The sequence below is a fragment of the Leuciscus leuciscus genome (genome assembly GCF_965113295.1).
Source record: "Leuciscus leuciscus genome assembly, chromosome: 1".
In the NCBI taxonomy this organism is placed as follows: Eukaryota; Metazoa; Chordata; class Actinopteri; order Cypriniformes; family Leuciscidae; genus Leuciscus; species Leuciscus leuciscus.
Window position 1 is genome coordinate 32,400,035 of NC_138725.1, and position 19,048 is coordinate 32,419,082.

A 19,048-nucleotide genomic window follows, 5' to 3' on the forward strand; every position below is an offset into this window, starting at 1 on the left:
AAACAGGCAGTAAATCTCAAACAAATGACAAAAAGACACGCAAAATTAAGGGCTCCAGAATTAGGACATCGAACTACAAACCCCATGAGTCACTGCGCGGCTACACCATTTGCGTCATCAGCGCGAGCGGGAGGAAGCAATTGGGAGAAAAAAAGAAATAGCCTACATTTACAGCCAGAAAGCATTTCTAACACCACTTGTAAGTACAAACATAATATTTATGCGCTAAGTTTGTTCCGGGAACGAGTTTATAGTTGTAAAAGGCTGAGTCGCTTAAAACGTGTTTTTTGTGTTGATCATAATATGGTGTATGAATACATGTTCATATGGCATGGCAACATACCCACATAATTTAGGGGTGGTGAACAACAACGGTTACACAATTAAGAATATTTAACGTTTTAACATGTAAAATATGTTTATTTGTGATTAATTCATCTATGCACTATAATATTAACAATAAAAAAGAATTAAGGAAATACATTACAGATGAATATGGTAAAGGATGATCTAATATATTTTGACTTATTGATTGATTACATTAAGAATTGCAATAATTTTTTTGTATTACTGAAATGTTATGTTTAAATGTGCAAACGAGGCATTATCTAGTTAAATATGCACTAATTTGCATACATTTCCAGAAGATAAATCTGAACATTGGATAAAGCCAGGTTAAAAATTCTTGTAACTTTGTTGACATATTAGAGTTAAAGGTTTTTACTGAGGGGATTTTGCATGTCTCTTTTTATCTTTTCATAAGTCAGAAAATACTGTCAACAGCCAGAAAAAATACTTTCACCCAATTTTTTAGGAATAAAACGTTAGGCTATATACAAATTTTAATTTCTTCCCATGGCGAGAGGCAACAGGGAATACTGGGGCGAAAGGGCTGAACCTTTATAGAGTATACGACAAATACAAAATTCCCTTCGAATCACACAGACTTACTAGATTAATGAGAGCACTGTTGATTACAGTGTTTACTTAACAGTTTCTTTATTTGACTATGAAGAAAAATATGGAAAAAAAAAACAACTTTTTTTTTTTTTTACTTTACCTCAACAAATCATGTGATCTGACGATTTTGTTCTCTTGAACACAGGATGGAAATGTAAATTTGTCAAATGTTTTATGCAATATTCCAACTTTGAAAAATCAGCTGTATGATACATGAACAAACTCTCAGTAAAAACTTTCAGAATATAGACAGGAATAAAACTGTAAAGTTTGGTGTGTGTGTGTAAGAGCTGCTGAAGTGGTGGGGGGGAAAACACTCTTTAAAGGTAGTGGAATTGAAATCTACACACGCAAAATAGAGACACTTCAAAGTGTATTGGATTTTTTCCTTTAACTAGTCTAAAACAACATGTTATGGAAAGCCCAAATAACTCAAATAGCCCAAAAATGTATCAGTGCATGAAAAATACAATGTTTTTACCTGTAGTGTCTTGGCCTAATAATACAAATAAAGTGGGTTTGATTCTAATGTTTGTCTAATGTTATACTGTATCATCATGAGTCACATGAACTGTTTCTTCTCTCTTTAAACTGATATATGGTCTTCAGTCGGTGTCAGGATGGCGTCAGATGATGTGGCAAATCTCGCCGACTCGTTGGCGAAAGCTCAGGTCAACGAGGGAGAGCTCAGCTATAAAGGACAGGGTCTTAAACTGGACAACGCTCAGTCCGGTGAGCTCAGACGCACATCAGCCGATGATGATCATTTAATAATGTCTCACATCTGTTTCTGCTGTGAATAATGTGTGGTTTTGTGCGCAGTGGAGGAGATGGTGAAGGAGATCGAGGAGTTTGACGGTCTGCGTGCGCTCAGACTCGAGGGAAACACCATCGGCCTGGAGGCGGCGCAGACCATCGCCAAAGCCTTGGAGAAGAAGAGCGACCTGCAGGTGCCGAAACCACACTCGCAGTCTTCATTCTTATTAAACTCTATCCTAAAACAGTCGATCACAATCTGAAAGTGGGTTGCAGGTCTATAAGCTAAACAAAAATTTGAAATGTTGCCTTGGCAATAAACTGAAATATAAATGAAAGCCACAATCATGCAGATTTCATGGGCTTGAAAAGTTGAAATTAGGACTTAAAAAGTATGTCATAACTTTGACTTTATCTCATAATTATACTTATGTCATAATTTCAACTTTTTAAGTCATAATTTCTAGTCCATTTCCGCCATTTTAAGAAACAATATTATGAATAAAAAGTAGAAATGATTATTTAAAATTTATGATTTTAAAGGTCATAATTTTGAGATACAAAGTAAAACTTATGACTGTAGAAGTCATTGAAATAAAATGTCGAAATTGTCTTAGAATGTCATAATTTCGACTTTTCATCTCATAATTATGGCTTTGTGTATAAGTAAGATTTGTGACAATCACAATGTTACAGAGCCCCAAATGTGACACGATGATGGAAGAAAATTTGAAATATTTATATAATTATGAATGATGGGAATCACTAGAGAGTGTTTTGTGCTTTGAATTATTGGCTGCCAAGAGCAAGAAACCACATTTCGATGATAATATTATTTTAATTTTAGGACTTTTTTGTAATCTTTATTAATTAACGCAATAATTAGGAAACAAAACTCCTGTATGTCTATTGTTTCTCTCTCTGTTAGTGCTGCCACTGGAGCGACATGTTCACCGGCCGCCTGCGAGCTGAAATTCCTCCAGCGCTGGTAAGATCTGACCATTTAACAATTAAACTTTTCTTTATGGTTCCACGATAATCTTTGATTGGTGAAACTCTGTGCAAACTCTATATTACACCCAACGTGCTCCTAGTAAGTAGTTGTGACCAGAGTTGGGGAAAGTTACTTATAAAATGAATGCATTACAATATTGCATTACTTACTTGTAATGTGACTAATTGTTTCACTTTTTATTGAAAGTAATGTATTACGTTACTTTTGCGTCACTTTTTCTCACCTGGGGCGTCATTTATAACCGTTGCGTACGCACAAAACAGGCCCTGAAAGAGGCGTACGCCACTTCCGACGCATGAGTTGAGATTTATAAAAACAATCTTGACGGGAAAATTTACGCACCTGCACGCAAACTCTGACCCATGCGTACAAACTTTTTGGAGATGGAGCAGTTTGGCGACACCGATGGTGAGCTGGAGTTAAATGTCTTTTTGGTCACTTTTAGACAGAAAATCTAAAGAAAATGATACATCTACAGAAAGATAATACAAATATAATTTCACTCACCAAGCCTGTCACTTGAAGCAAATATCCATCCCTTCTTAACTGTCCACGCCAGCGAGCGCGTTGGGCCGTTTAGTGAAACTGACGCAGTTTAAATAAATAAAAGAATGATTTAAACTATGTTTTACTTCTGATATAATCATTTAGATTAAATATGCCATTCAAATTAATGGAGTTAAACACTTAAACATGAAATCATTTCTGAGAAGTTAGCCTACAACATTTTTTATATTCAATCAATATAAATATTTGTTGTGGATGCAATGTTTTTGAACACTTTTCCTGTGGCGTGCTAATTGCCACAGAGATAATTGCTTATTATGATAATACCAGATTGTCTGAGAAAATAGTTTTGTGCAAATAATGCTCAACAAGGTCTATCTGTTTCCATTAAAAATATAAATCAATTAAAAATACAATTTGGCCAGTGGAAAAGATTGAGAAAAACTTTCTCTGAAATGTATTTTACACTATTTGATGTATGTATTCAAAAACAAGGCAAGGATAGGCTACTAGATGATTTTTATTAATGTAATGTGACGGCACATCCGTATTTCATATTTTCCTAATGTCTTGTACCGTTAAACGTCATCACGTGGATTAATAATCATATGCAAATGATATGCAGATGAGGATCTGCATAGTAAAACTAGGCGTTGTAAGCTCCATATATGGTTATTTCGGGGAGGAGACGCATGTGCGCTCAATCTTCCGCTGACTGGGATTTATAAAGTGAATTCTGCGCAGGTTCTGGCGTACAAACGGTTTTATAAGTCTGAATATTTTTTGGCGTACGCCATTTTTGGCTTTCGGGCGCACGTACGCTTTTAGTAAGGATCCTGCGCACAGTTTTATAAATGAGACCCCTGGGCTGGGCTTGCTAACAAACAATACATTTAATAACAATCTTCAGCAATAAAAAAAAAAATGAAAAAGTGTGATATTTAACTAAAGTCATTTTTGCTTATTCGTATGGTTTAATTGGATCATCAAAGGTCAGCATTAAAGACATTGGTTAATAAAGTGAGATTAAATACATAAAGTATATTTGCGTTATTTAACAGATTTAATTATAGCAGGTTTTCGGAATATTCTGAGTTTGCATTTCACTGTTTTTATTCATTTCTAGGAATACTGAATCTGTTTTTGTGTGTAAATGCTCACATTTAGTCTAGAACTACAATAACCATCATGTTTATACACAACACCTCTGCGCTTACTCACGATTCCTCGAAAACAAGAGAGGTATCAGTCAATAAATGGAAAACAAAGTACCTTGCATTATTTATTTGAAAAAGTACCTCAGATATTTAGTGGTAAATTTTAAAGTAATGCATTACTTTACTAGTTACTTGAAAAAGGTCATCTGATTAGGTAACTCGAGTTGCTTGTAATGCGTTACTGCCAGCTCTGGGCGTGACTAGAACAGAGCGTTTAACGATAGCGAGCTGTTTCCGCAGGTTTCTCTGGGTGACGCGTTAATCACGGCGGGAGCTCGTCTGAAGGTTCTGGACCTGAGCGATAACGCCTTTGGACCCGATGGCGTGAAAGGCATCGAGAAGCTGCTCAAGAGCGCCGCCTGTCACTCGCTACAGGAACTGCGCCTCAACAACTGTGGAATGGGCATCGGAGGAGGAAAGGTGGGCGGGGTTTATGATGATGTAACAGGGAAAACTCCATTCATTTTCTCCATAGGGGAATTGATTTTGAACAATAACTTAAACAGTTGAGGTTGTTAATTGCTGGTATTTGCTTTTAAAACAAATTTTAAAATAGTCATTTTAACAGCAGAATTCCTGGTAAAAAAAACAAAAACAAAAAAAAACATTACCCATTATTCTGCAGAGAAATATCCACCAATCAGAGAATCACGACAAGCAAATCATACCCAAATGAATGGGAAAATAGTTCAGAGACCAAAGATGCTAAAAAAATGGACGTATCTGTTGCGCTCTATTATATTTAGGGTTGGCAATCGGATACTTAAGGTGAGGAATCGGATACTTGTTATAAAATGTATATTTCGATTCCTCTTATCAATTCCTTTGTGAGCATTTCAATATGACTTCAAACTATTCAAGTGTGAGACGAATAACGCCTTGTTTTAAACTCTTAAAGTGACAGCACCTTCATATAACGTCTCTATAATATCACAAGAGAAAATTCACTCGTTCATGACTGAATAACTTTTGTAACTATATTTGTAATGCATATTTTATTTATAAAGTGCAGAGTTATTTTACATTTGATTACAGTTTCTGGACCTGAATACCTGTTTTTTACGGAGTTTTTTTTTTTTTTTTTTTTTCTCATTGGAATTAGTAATCGATAAGAATCGGAATTGGAATCGTTAAAATCCAAACGATACCAACAATTATATTGCCATTTGTTTTCTCCGGTAATGTGGCTTTCCTGGTTCTGTAGATCCTGGCGGCGGCTCTGACGGCGTGTCATAAGGATTCGAGTGCGCTCGGCGCCCCACTGCAGCTGAAGGTGTTCATCGCCGGCAGGAACAGACTGGAGAATGATGGAGCCACAGCGCTGGCGCAGGCCTTTCAGGTGCTGAAGGACACGAGAACGAAATCTCACCTACAGTATTAATCATTTTCTTGATTTTTGTTTATTTGAGGTTTGTTTTTAAAATCTACCTGTAAGTCAGTCGGTGTCATTCGGTCCATTTGGTTTCCCTCATCAGGGGTAGCATCGATAGCCAACTATGGTCGCAAGTTCTGTCGTTATCAGCAGTTCAACGAGTCGTTGTTTCCCGAAAACATCGTTCTAACACACATTCGCAAACAGCATCGCACAGTTGTGTGTTTGGAACGACAGCTCTCGACCTGTGGTTAGAAGCAGAGTTTCTTGTTTTCATGACATGTGGACTCAATAAATCCTTATCTTGAGCAAAATAAGCAAGCTGACATTCAGTACAATCTTTTATTTAGAATACATACAAATGTCATTTACGTCATGTGGAAACGTGCTCTACTATGTAAGAACGAGCCTATGATTGAATCTGGAAATAAAGCGAAATAACTGAGAAAAATTTGAAATAGTCCTCAGATGCCATGTCTGTAATTTATAGCAAAACATCAAGTATTAATTCGATCTCAAACAGATTAATTAAAAGTAGGTATTACTCCAACACCTGAGTGACATCATTAACCAACGTGGTTGAACGACCAATTTACGACACTACGGTTTCGGGAAACAGTCGTGACTAGCTAGTTGATTTCTTAAAGGATGCATCGTACTACGGTAGTGAAGCAGCGAGTTACGGTGTTGTATGGGAAACACATCTCTGATTGGCTCATTGGCGAATGCTTTATCTTCTCAGTTGATTGGCAGTCTGGAGGAAGTGCACATGCCCCAGAACGGCATCAATCACCCAGGAGTCACGGCTTTGGCCACAGCCATGCAGCACAACCCACAGCTGCGAGTGCTCAACCTCAACGACAACACTTTCACCAAGAAAGGAGCGATCGCTATGGCAGAGGTACACTGGAAAACACTTACTGTGCTTTAGATCAGGGGTTCTCAACCTTTTGCAACTCATGGCCCACCAATGAGTGTTTAAAAACATTCCGAGGACCACCTTTCCACGTATGATAGTATGAACACAGAATAACAGAAAATTCTAAAAGTACAATGATATCTCTGCTGTTAATCTGTTATGCCACTGTAGCAGACTAGATCAAGTCAGCTATATAGATGAAAACTGTCCTTGTATCAAAAAGACTTTGCAGGTTTACTCAGTAACCATTCCTGTAACAATAACAGGCTAATATACTGTAACAACAGGCCAGACACACAAGAGGGGATTCTCTCTATTTGCTGCAACACGATCTCTATACCACGAATGTTATTTCTCGTGCCATTTATACGCCAAAAATGTTTCTTGCGTGAATATGCTACGCACTGAAAACTCTTGGTTAGGATTAGGGGTGGGGAGTGCGTGCATATTACACACCGTATTACAGTGCGTATCATATGCACGCGAAAACTGCGTATCATATGCAGTATAAATGGCACGAGAAATAACATTCGTGGTATAGATACGAAATGTTTAAAAAAAAGTTAATTCACCCCAATTTACATAGCCTACTGTAAATGTAATTGATCAAATACAGTTAGCGATATGAACATGAGTTTAAAACAATATTATGTTGGCTTCCCAGCACAGCCCAGTTTTGTTCAAATGTCTCTGCAGCTTTGATGGTTTTAGCACCAAATTTGACAACATTTCTCCACATTCAACACCTGAATCCACATTCAACAACATTTCTCCACATGCGCCTTCGGCTTAAGGGGGTCGCACACCGGACGAGAAGCGCAGCGGCACGTCTTTAAAATTCAAACACATTATTTTCTATGAGTGTCACACCGGCGCCATTTACATAGTTTTAGATTAAATTTACTACATTATATTTGTCTCAAATCGTCGTTAATGTAGCCTATATACTGACTTCACCCTGTGCTGCAAGATACATGTAGTTTTATATTCATTTACCAGCTTATCAGCTGCGTGGATGAAAATGATCGGATTTTCAGGTGAGATTCTCAATCAATTCAGTTAATGTACGTCCTGAGGTAAAGTGTTCAGACTGCAGACTTAGCAAAGATTGTATTTAATTGTAAATGTACATTTAATTGCAATCATAACATAGCACAGACATTATCTTAATTTCGTAATGTCCTTAAACATAACAATATTGCTGGCCATAAACTGAGAAAGTGCGCGTCCAGTGTTCGATACCTCGAGTTGTAGACGCGGCGCTGCGCTTCTCGTCCGTGTGTGACCCCCTCAGTAACCTGCCCTTATAAAACCAAATTTAATGTATTCAGCGTCGTATTTTCTCACCACACACTTCAAAGCTTTTCCTAGCACAGGTCTGTCTCCCACATCTGCTTTTATTTTCAGAAAACGATCCATATTACAGTAACGTAATGTTACTGCATCTGATCGAACAAACGTTCAATCTGACGTGATTGGTGTTGCGATATTTAAACCTAAATTAGCTTTTAGATAATGCATCTTGACTTGACTTGAGTGTTTTTGATAATATAAATTCATAAGAACAATTAGATATTTAGAAAATAACAAGATTTGTCAATTAAAAAATAAATAAAAATTAATTTGGGGGTAGTCTACCACTGCCTACACGGCCCACCAGATGGTGCTCCGAGGCCCACCGGTTGAGAATCACTGCTTTAGATGAACAATCTAAATTGTGGAAGAGATGGATGGCATCAACAGCTAAATATTTGTGTGGATGTATTGACAACACTGTAACTTTAATAGATATCACTATACTTCCTCAGTTGATTAATCACAGTACATTAAGACAATTGTTTTCTAAATGTTGTTTAAATTAGCAAATGAAGCATTGTTTAATTAGGAATGCACTAATTTGCATACATTTCCAGAAGATAAATCTGAACATTGGATAAAGCCAGGTTAAAAGTGTTTCATTTTGTTGACATATTAGAGTTAAATGTTTTTACTGAGGGGATTTTGGATATCTCTTTTAATTCATAAATCAGAAAATATTGTCGAAAGACAGAAAAAATACATTTTCACCATGTTTTTAGGAATAAACTGTTATATAAATCAGGCTGGAATTTATATGAACAAACCCCTCAGTAAAAACCTTCAGAATATAGACAGGAATAAAACTTTAAAGTTTGGTGTGTGTGTAAGAACTCATTAAATATATTGTAATTGAAATCTACAGACGCTTAAATCAACAAAACACTTATAAGTGTATTTTGGATGTTTTCTTGCTACTAGTCTGAAAGAAGACATGTTATGCAATCAAAATAACCCCCAAAATGCAATGGTTTTCAAAGGTGTGTGTCTGTGTGTGTGTGTGTTCTTAGGCGCTGAAACACCTACGAAATGTGCAAGTGATCAACTTTGGGGACTGTCTTGTTCGGTCTGAAGGAGCCAGTGCCATAGCAGAGACTCTGAGAGAAGGACTGCCGATACTCAAGGTACTGACAGATCATTCGGACTAAATGTTATGAAGCTTTGGAAATGATGAAAGCTAAATCAATAAAGATGCTCGTCTCGTTCTCACCAGGAGCTGAATCTGTCTTTCGGTGAAATCACAGAGGAAGCTGCACTGGATGTGGCCCGATCCGTCCAACTCAAAGATCAGCTGGAAAAACTCGACCTGAATGGTACAAACACACACACAACACACACACTTAAACAGGAAAACATCACCGCATCATCAGGATTTCTCTGCAAATATCTGAACAGTCTGTGATCAGTAAAGATGCACTGATTTAATCAAGTTTGTGCTCTCAAACCAAAGGTGAACAGGTTATAAACCGCTTTTTGACATTTAAGATTTAATTATGATTTTTTCTGTCTCAGTTGTGTATTTGTGCACGTGCATCACCTAATACATAATACACACCTAAATGTGTTGAAACACACTAACAGTGATTTGCAGTGATAAAGCAGCCCTTAGATGCACAGATATAATTTAACAAAAACGTTTTGTTACTTGAAATAAACATTAACTGAAAAAAAAAACCTAAGCTTATTTTATTTCTGCTATTTCAAATTTTCAATAAGTTTAACTAAAATAACTAATACAAAAAAATGCTATAAAATTAATAATAATAAAAGTGAATATAAATGACTAAAAATCAAATAATTAAAAAAAATAATTATACACACACACACACACACACACACATATATATATATATATATATATATATATATATATATATATTTATACTACAGGGCCGTTGAATGCTTGAATCTGATTGGTTGACGAACGTTCTAAGGTGTGCATTATTTTCAGGGAAACGCACAGTTAAAGTAGTTCCAGGCAGGTCTTGACCGCATTACAGTTCCATATCACTTCGCGTAGTCAACTGTAATAACGGAAAATAGGATACAATTCATAACAAGAAAAAGCATTTCGCCCCGTGCGCTTGATCTGCAATTTTCAATGTCTAGCTTCACAATCAATAGAAACATGCAGTTTAATCTGAATAAATAAACTATAAAGTCCTATCTATAATCAATAGAAAATTAAACTGAATATAGGCTAAATAAATGGATAGTCCTGCAGCACGGATTTTTATTGCAGATAATTTAACAAATAAATAATTATTGATAGGCCTACTTGTTAAAAGGGCTTTGGGTTTCATTTATTTGGCTAGTCTACTGTCATCTGTCAATAATAGGGAAAAAAAAGAATTAACGAATTAATTAAAACGATTGAATTAATTCATAAATAATAATAATGACGCACATGCTTTTCTGTCTCATTATTGCAACATCTCTCTCTAATAACTGCATTAATAACTGCATAAAGCCGGGAACGCACTTTAAGGCCGGTTATGAATGTAATTTGATACTTATGACTGCCCAAACGCGTGTTCAGCGCGTTCAGTCTGTGTTCAAAGTCGGTGTTTAAAATCTGCTGCAGTCGATGAAACCAGTCAGAGAATGTGTCAGCTAGTCGTGTGTCCCCAGCATTAGTCTGCTATCAGCGGCTCAAACCTCCGTTACTAACTCTACCTAACCCTAACCCTAACCCAGCATTAGTCTGCTATCAGCGGCTCAAACCTCCGTTACTAACTCTGAAATGACGTTTTGGAATTAGCAACGGAGGCATGGGATTAGATGCGTAAGAAATTAGTCCTACATACAAGAGCGTTTTAATGACAAAAACTTTACAAACGTCTTGAAATACATAATCTGAACAATGTTTCGAGGTGTGGTAACTGTAGTATAAGCGGAATAATTGACTTCAGGCCGTTGAATTATTAGAAAAATAATGCACACCCGAGGTGGTAATGCGGTCACGACGCGAAGCGGAGTGGCCGTTACACCTCGGGTGTGCATTCAACGGCCTGTCGTCAATTATTCCTTACATATATAATAGAAATGTCTATGATTTTTGTAGTAATGTTTATTTCATTTTTAGTATGTTATGGAAAAAAATAAAAAATAAAATAATGAATAGAAGAATATGACACTGGATAGATGACTACATGAGCGACAAACGTTTGTGTCATTAAAAATTAAACACTGCGATATTACTCATAATGAATGTTTTTGTCTTCAGGGAACAGTCTGGGTGAGGAAGGATGTGACAGTCTTAGAGAGGTGATGGAAAGCATGAACATGGCAGACAAACTGGGCTCTCTGAGGTATCAGACACACACTAAACAAACTCAATCTTACAAAACACATGTGCCGTCCAGATTCCCTTTATCTTTATGTGGAAAAATATCTTTCCCTGATTTGCATGAGCTTTCGTTTGCGGTCTTCTGTGTTCATATGCATTTGAATGGAAGTCAATGAATTGTAAAGACTCTTGCACACACACACAGTGATGACGAGGGAGAACCCGAGGAAGATGAAGATGAGGACGAGGACGATGATGACGATGAAGACGTGGAGGAGGAAGAAGAAGAAGAAGAAGAAGAGGAGGGAGAAGGCGAGGAAGAAAAGAGTGAATTAAATCAGGTTTGATAAAAGCTTCAAGGCTTCCAGTTTGAAGTAGAATTCAACATGAAAAAGATGAAAACACAAGAAGAGAAATAAACGTGTATCTGTGGATGTTTGTGTAGTTCTCAACGCCGCCTTCGGCACCTCGTACGCCAGACGTCTCGTCTTTCCTGAGTTTTCCGTCTCCAGACAAACTACTGCGACTCGGTGAAAGGAGAAGCTCCCTCATCCAGCAGCAGGTCGCGTTTACATTCAACACACTCAACATATACGGATACTTGCATAATGCACTTCTGCACTAGGCACAGAGACATAATGTGTGTTATTTCTAGTATTATCTTACAGGATGTTCATGCAGAACATGTTTTAGCTCTAAAAACATGAGATGTGAGCACAAAGGTTAAAGACGGCCATTTAGAATATATTTACATAGAAAACCAGTGGAAAAGCAAAGCAATGGAATACAAAAATTTAACCTTGCCTAATTTGAATTGCAATATGCGATCAGAATTCAAGGCGCAAACAGAGAAGACGGCAGTAATCTCAACAGGCCTAGTGCTGAGCGTTTGCGTGTCTTTTGCAGGTGGACGTGTTGGATGTTGGTAAGACGGCTGAAGCTTTTCTGAAAATCTCCTCTGTGTACAAGGACGACGACGCAGAGGTGAAATCAGCCGTGCTGGAGAGTATCGGTGAGATGATGTGAACATCCGTCACATGGTTGTTGAATGATCTGAGAGTGACGTTTGACTGATTCTTGTGTCTGTGTGTTTCAGATGCAGTGCTGAGTAAAGCCTTCTTTACACCGTCTTTCCAGGGTTTGAGTTTTGTGTCATCGTTACTGGTGATGCTTGGACTGTTGAAGGTACAATCATTCAAAACTGAGCGCACAGATTTTACATATATACTTTTGGTTACACTTTATTTTACAGTGTCCTTGTTACATATGTACCATAGTAATAAGAGTAAATTAAGCATAATTAAATGCAACTAACCCTCAACCAAAACATAATCCTACCCTAACCCTATAGTAAGTACATGTAGTTGCTCAGTATTACTCAGTACTTAAATATATAATTACACTGTAACAATGACACCTTCAAATAAAGTGTATTTTCATCTAGAACCCCAGTTTGAAAACCCCTATCCTATTAGAAATGCACCTGGTTTCATTGCTCACCATGACTAGAACCGTTCCAGCTGATGGTGGAAAGCATGTTTTGATGTTCAGGTATTTCTCTCTCTTTCTCTGTAGAGCGAGGATAAGTTAAAGGTGGTGAAGGTGGTCCCAGGTCACCTACAGTGTTTGGAACATGCAGTAAAACAGAGTTATTTCCCCCGAGATCACATCACTGTCCTCAATGCTTTCATGGCCAGGTAACTCAACTAACAAATGTTTATGAATGTAATGTTCTGTATAGTATGTGACGACTGAATCTTCTCTTTGTTTGTGTGTTTGATTATTATGCAGGCAGAATAAATCGCTGGAGGTGTGCAGCAGTTCTCGAGACCGCCTGAAATTAACCCTGCAGAAACTCGTACCTGAGAGCTGAAAACACACACTATACAGTTTCAAAACACAGACATTTGCTTCAATGAGTACCATGTGATTCTTAATAATAAACTAACAAGTCTTGAAACATCACCTGTCATCTTCCTGCGTTTTCTTCAGTTATAATAAAGAAATGTACAGTAACTCAGGATGTGAAGGGTAAAAATAAGTTCAAATAACAGACAAAAAATGACATTGTACTAAAAAGAAAGTCTCTATGGTTTTTGTTTCTTTTAAATTCACATTTTAGTTGTGCTAGCTTAGAAGCAAGTTCATTTATTACCTCAGTTGAAGGGGGGTCTCTCCTTTTTTAATTAACAGACATTTTAAACACTTTTTTTGTTCCACTTATAACATTTATATAGTTAATATCAATAAAAAATAATTGAAAAAAATTGACCGTTCATTTTGAAAAGAGGCACGCACACACATTTCTGTGACAGTTCCGAGAGAGACTGAAAAAGCTAGAGTGGAAACGTGAATCTCCGATTACTGGTTGTTTTAATAATAAAGGAAATCCATTGTGTTTGAAACATATCTGATAGTGAAGCCTGAAATCAGTGAAGCCACTGTAGTGAAGACAAGAAGTCAGTCTTGGTTTTCTTTTGCTTTATTCATTTATTATTATTTTAGAGTGCAGGTAATGAGATTTAATATATTCAGATATTAATCCAAATCACATTTAAGTAAAAATCCACTAATTGTATTGCAGTGTTTTGTTTGCATCAAACAACATAGTTCAGAACGTGCAAGCATAGGCTATGCCAATAACGTGTGCTAATGCTAATTCTCTATTAGGGCAGACATTTTTTGGAAGCTGGAAAAATGGAAGCTGATCAACAAAAGTAGTAAACATGTACGCAATTTAAAGTTTAAAGTAAACTGTGCTTGAAAACAACCTAAACTATTTTTAAGATAAAGCATTCATTGAAGAAACTTACCGACAACTTACCAACATCTCCAGTTAACCAGAAGAGTATTCATTTAGTTTGTTTATGTTAAATAAGAGGCAGTCTTGGACTGGAATGTTTTTGAAATCATGTGACTCTTTGTTCTGGTGAAATCACAACAAAACGCACACAAATCTGTCCCTGTTCTTAATATACAATCACTGATGAACATCTTTTTATGAGGAAAAAAACCTTCTAGGGATTAGAACCCAAAACCTGAGAACTTCTGACATACTTAAAGGGATAGTTCACCCAAAAATGAAAATTACCCCATGATTTACTCACCCTCAAGTCATCCTAGGTGTATATGACATTCTTCTTTCAGACAAATACAATCAGAGTTATATAAAAAAATATCCTGGCTCCAAGCTTATCCTAAGTGTTCAAGCTTTATAATGGCAGTGAATTGCTGTTTCTGTTATGAAGTCCATTAAAGTCCAACTGAAATCAAAAGTGACGCTATTTACTTTGTTAGCGCATATTACTAGTCTTGTGGTGAACAATTAACAATTGTGTTTGTGTAAGAAAAATATTAATATTAGGGCTGTCAAAAGATTAATCGCGATTAATCGCATCCAAAATAAAAGTTTGTGTTTACATAATATATGTGTGTGTACTGTGTATAATTATTTTGTGTATATAAATACACACACATTCATGTATAAGAAATATTTGCATACATATACTGTATATATTTATATATAATTTATATTATCTTTAAATATATATTTTTTTTTATTTAAATTACACATTTTTCTTAAATATATACAAGCATGTGTGTGTATTTATATATACAAATTTAATTATACACAGTACACACACATATATTATTTAAACACAAACTTTTATTTTGGATGCGATTAATCGCGATTAATCTTTTGACAGCCCTAATTAATATTTAACACTTCTGGCCTTTTATGGACTTCAGAACAGAAATTCACTGCCATTATAAAGCTGGGAAGAGCCAGGACATTTTAAATATAACTCAGAATGTATTCGTCTGAAAGAAGAATGACCATTTTTCACAGACGCTGGTTTTCAGCGTCCCGCCCCGGTGCCATTCTTCCCATTCTTACACAATATGGCATTCTTACAGGTCCATCAATTCAATAAAGAAATAGAGTGTGCACATCCAAAAACCCTTCAGGTGCTCAATCAAATAAAGCATCAAACTCAAAATAAACAAGAATCGGCACACTGTCACTGCTTCGACCCAAAGGGTCTTCATCAGGCCAGCAACAATCATAGAAAGGTACAATTTATATTAGTGTGAACCATCACACCTGACCTCATTAGTGAACTAATTTGCCATTCATCCAATGCAGTAACGATCTAATCAAACACATCACAACAGCCAAAGTGCTCAAGGACCTGCACAAGGGTGGTCATGACCCAGAAGTTCTGCGAGAGCTTTATGCCGCAACAGACCAGAGGCGGAGGTTCTAGGTGACCTAGCCCATGAGGTAATAAACACCATCAATTATTCGGCACAAGCACGAAATCCCTTCTTGCCCTCCCACCATTCCCTCTTGAGATTTGTCTCTGGTGCTCAGAGCACTTCAGAATGCCCCGTTCAAGCCTTTGCAGTCCGCAGAGTTAAAAGTCTTGTCTATGAAGACATTACTCCTTTAAGAGGGAAGGGGGACTCCTTTCGTCGGTCGACGAAACATGCCTACAGTTCAGGCCGGGTGACGCCCATGTGGTATTGAGACCCCGGCCTGGCTATGTGCCCAAGGATCCTACCAATCTCTTCAGAGATCAGATGGTTAACCTGCAAGCGCTGCACCTGGAGGAGGCAGACCCAGCCCTGGCTTTGCTCTGTCCCGTCCGTGCTCTGCGACTGTACGTGGACCGAACACAAAGCTTTAGGACCTCAGACCAGCTTGTCTGTAACAGAGGCCAGCAGAAGAGAAAGATGAACATTCTCTGTTTCTCCTCCAAATGACTCTGCAGAAAACAAAAAGATTATTAAATTTACACTACCATTCAAATATTTGGGGTTGGATCATTCAAGAGATCCAGTATGAAGCAGTACCTGTTCCTCTGTCCTCGCTGCTGCAGTAGATACAGTGTCATGATGTTTGTGTTCATCCACCAAACACAGCATACAGATACACCGCTGGTCGGTACGGCAGTAAATCTCCAGCATTTTACCATGTCGAGGGCAGATCATCTCCTGCAGTCGTCCAGTGGCGTCCATCAGATTGTGTCTATTACCTCTGAAGAGACTCTCATGCTGTTCAAGGTGAATTTGACAGTAAGAGCTTCGACACTCCAGACACCACTTCACTGCTTTCTGTTTATTTCCAGTGCAGGAGTCGCACTGCACATCTCCAGATCCAGTGTGAGGAACCGCAGGACCAGGAACAGATTGGAGTCTCATTGCCTTGAGCTTCTCCACCATTTCAGCAAACACCACATTCTTACTTAAAACTGGTCTTGGTGTGGAGGTTTTCCTGCACTGAGGGCAGCTGTAGATTCCCTTCTGATCCTCCTGATCCCAGCAATCTGAGATGCATCTCATGCAGTAACTGTGTCCACAAGGAATTGTCACTGGATCCTTCAGGAGATCCAGACACACTGGACAGCAGAACTGATCCTCAGCCCATGAGAAACTGGCTTCTGCCATTTCTCATTTTAAACACACAAATAGAGAGATGATGCACACTTCAGTTTGACAGTCAAGTTCCTTCTTCTAACGGAAGGGTTTATATCTCTTCCCGATTATATAACTAAGAAACAGGTGTTGTGACTTACTGCAACTATTTCATTTAAGTGTTTTTTTGACTACACTGACTATAATGTAGACGACAAAGTTGTCTAAAATACTCTGAACTGAAAATGATTTAACTCTTTGCATTCTGATTTTGCTTTAATAGTACTAATTTATAAATCATTTTACGGCACAATATCATAACTGGATCATGATGAGACTGGAAAATCTGATGGTCAATATATTGACTAAATACACAATTTAAATGAATTTCAAATGTTTTAAAACAAATGTTAAAATTCTTTAAACGCAGTAGTCACAGTATAGTTTGTTGAATAAAGCAAAGAACTATATACACACACTGGTTAATAAACTGAACTAAACACAGGTGACAAACTAATCAGTAACTACAGAAACCAATGAAAACACAATCTTAGAAGAAAATATAGAACCTTAAAGGGTTCTGTCAGGCTTTTCTTATATAGGACCCATCATAGGATCATTTTACAGACTTAGTTTTAATTAATTAGTTTTGTATTTTATCAATAGAAAAAAAATGAAATAACATTAAATATGAACATAAATAAGTATTATGCAATAATATAGGACATTTATCCTTATATAGAACCTTTTTTGCACAAACAGTTCTTTAAAACTGAGTCAAGAACCCTAGTGTTCTATATATAGAACCCCATTGTACATTTTTATACACAGGAAACAGGGAATATACATGGGAAATTAAACTCAGCTATAAAAGGAACAGAAAAACTTCAACATAAGAGTCTCTGAAGAGAAATAACCATAGACGTGACAGCAATGATGAACATTCACAGTTTATCAAATCTATAAATATATACAAGTATCATACTTTTCTTTTACTTACTGTGTGGCCGATCATCATCTGAACTTCTGCCCACTGCAAAACACAACAGGAAAACACAAACTGTAAGTGAATCTGGTGAACATTATTATGTGCACTACATGCTTTTGAAATTATCCAGAATGAAGTTATCTAATAAACAAATGATTTAATTCATAAAGGCACTTCATTTATCTCCATCACCCACTTTTTCGTCTTCACTTCTGCTATAGCATGTTTAATTATCCACAATCCTGATTTCACACTCTCAAAAAAAAAAAAAAAAAAAGGTACAATAGCTGTCACGGGGGTGGTGTACACTTTTGCAATACTTTTTTTTTTTTTACACCGTACGGCAATACTTACTTAGGTACTTTTGAAAAGGTAACACCCCTTGGTGTGTTATGAACGATGTCCATAGACAAGGTAGACAAGGAGTATGTAGCATGATTTCATGAAAGTATGATGTATTGCGACATCAGAAACGAAGGAAAACTAAATAATGAACGCTTGACGTAAAGCAAGTCAAATTTGTAGTTTCTTATGTCTCATTCGAACTACAGAAACGCGACCCGGTTTGGCAAACTTGCATAGTGTGGTTATAGCAGATTAGATATAGGGCTGCAACGCGAATCCAGAAGTAGTCGATTGTCGAGTTCACGCGCATATGTTTAGTTACCTATGATCACGCGTGTGAACTCGACAATCGACTACTTTGGACTTCAACCGAAAACAGGATGTAAATACAGGTATGAGCGCTTGCCGAATTAACTTCATTTTTATTCATATTTTTCACATCTACTGCAGTCAGATTCACCCGTGTTAACTCTAAAGGAATCGCTCACATTGGCTGGGCGCTTGTAATGACACATCAAGGATGTTAAGAGGGTAAAAGCAGGTTTAAAATATGCCCCATTGAAGTCAACAGGGCGCAAATTTTAAAAAGAGGATAACACGGTGTAGACAACACCGATTTTTGTCGTTGTTCTCTGTATTGTATGGAAGCCCGTTTCCGCCACATTGAGTAGCCTAAAAAAAATAAAGATTCTTTAAGTCATAATAATGAGAAACTTTCTCGTAATAATGACTTAACATCTCGTAATAATGGGGGTTTACATTGTATATATATTGTCATGAACTGGTATCCTTCTCTGTATTTTTCTCCCTCTTCTGGTCACACTCACACATCACCCAGCCCAGGGTTTACTGCTGTTCTGTTACAATTATCAAAGAGAACTTTTCTGTTTGAAAGCCCATCTGTGG

General features: G+C 37.1%; 2 protein-coding genes across 3 annotated transcripts; one reads left to right on the forward strand and one right to left on the reverse strand.

The window, feature by feature from the left end:
• The first annotated feature begins 99 nt into the window (after nucleotides 1-99).
• rangap1a (RAN GTPase activating protein 1a) lies at nucleotides 100-13,356 on the forward strand. 2 transcript variants are annotated; one of them, XM_082140961.1, is made up of 16 exons: nucleotides 100-199; nucleotides 1,570-1,692; nucleotides 1,783-1,910; nucleotides 2,645-2,704; nucleotides 4,696-4,875; nucleotides 5,660-5,794; nucleotides 6,570-6,728; nucleotides 9,113-9,226; nucleotides 9,316-9,415; nucleotides 11,329-11,413; nucleotides 11,597-11,732; nucleotides 11,837-11,953; nucleotides 12,298-12,403; nucleotides 12,488-12,576; nucleotides 12,967-13,088; nucleotides 13,183-13,356. In XM_082140961.1, the coding sequence occupies exons 2-16, from the start codon at nucleotides 1,581-1,583 to the stop codon at nucleotides 13,262-13,264; spliced, it is 1,725 nt and encodes a 574-aa protein (XP_081997087.1). In that variant the 5' UTR covers nucleotides 100-199; nucleotides 1,570-1,580; the 3' UTR covers nucleotides 13,265-13,356. The 2 variants fall into 2 exon arrangements, with proteins under 2 accessions (XP_081997087.1, XP_081997088.1); XM_082140962.1 differs by having other exon boundaries at nucleotides 1,580-1,692.
• A 2,544-nt stretch (nucleotides 13,357-15,900) lies between these two features.
• Nucleotides 15,901-17,836, reverse strand: LOC309477947 (E3 ubiquitin/ISG15 ligase TRIM25-like). The gene is made up of 3 exons (XM_082141473.1): nucleotides 17,810-17,836; nucleotides 16,249-16,844; nucleotides 15,901-16,160 (listed from the first exon to the last, which is right to left on the reverse strand). Exons 2-3 carry the CDS (start codon nucleotides 16,840-16,842, stop codon nucleotides 15,972-15,974), a joined length of 783 nt encoding a protein of 260 aa, XP_081997599.1. The 5' UTR covers nucleotides 16,843-16,844; nucleotides 17,810-17,836; the 3' UTR covers nucleotides 15,901-15,971.
• Between the last annotated feature and the right edge of the window lie 1,212 nt (nucleotides 17,837-19,048).

Excerpts from the sequence above, each read along its gene's own strand:
- rangap1a (XM_082140961.1), top strand. The coding sequence starts at position 1,581 with ATGGCGTCAGATGATGTGGCAAATCTCGCCGACTCGTTGGCGAAAGCT. Across the intron at positions 4,876-5,659 it reads TGGGCATCGGAGGAGGAAAG|ATCCTGGCGGCGGCTCTGAC; the intron begins GTGGGCGGGGTT and ends CTGGTTCTGTAG. Across the intron at positions 11,733-11,836 it reads AAAAGAGTGAATTAAATCAG|TTCTCAACGCCGCCTTCGGC; the intron begins GTTTGATAAAAG and ends ATGTTTGTGTAG.
- LOC309477947 (XM_082141473.1), bottom strand. The coding sequence starts at position 16,842 with ATGGCAGAAGCCAGTTTCTCATGGGCTGAGGATCAGTTCTGCTGTCCA. Across the intron at positions 16,161-16,248 it reads CAGCGAGGACAGAGGAACAG|AGTCATTTGGAGGAGAAACA; the intron begins GTACTGCTTCAT and ends TGTTTTCTGCAG.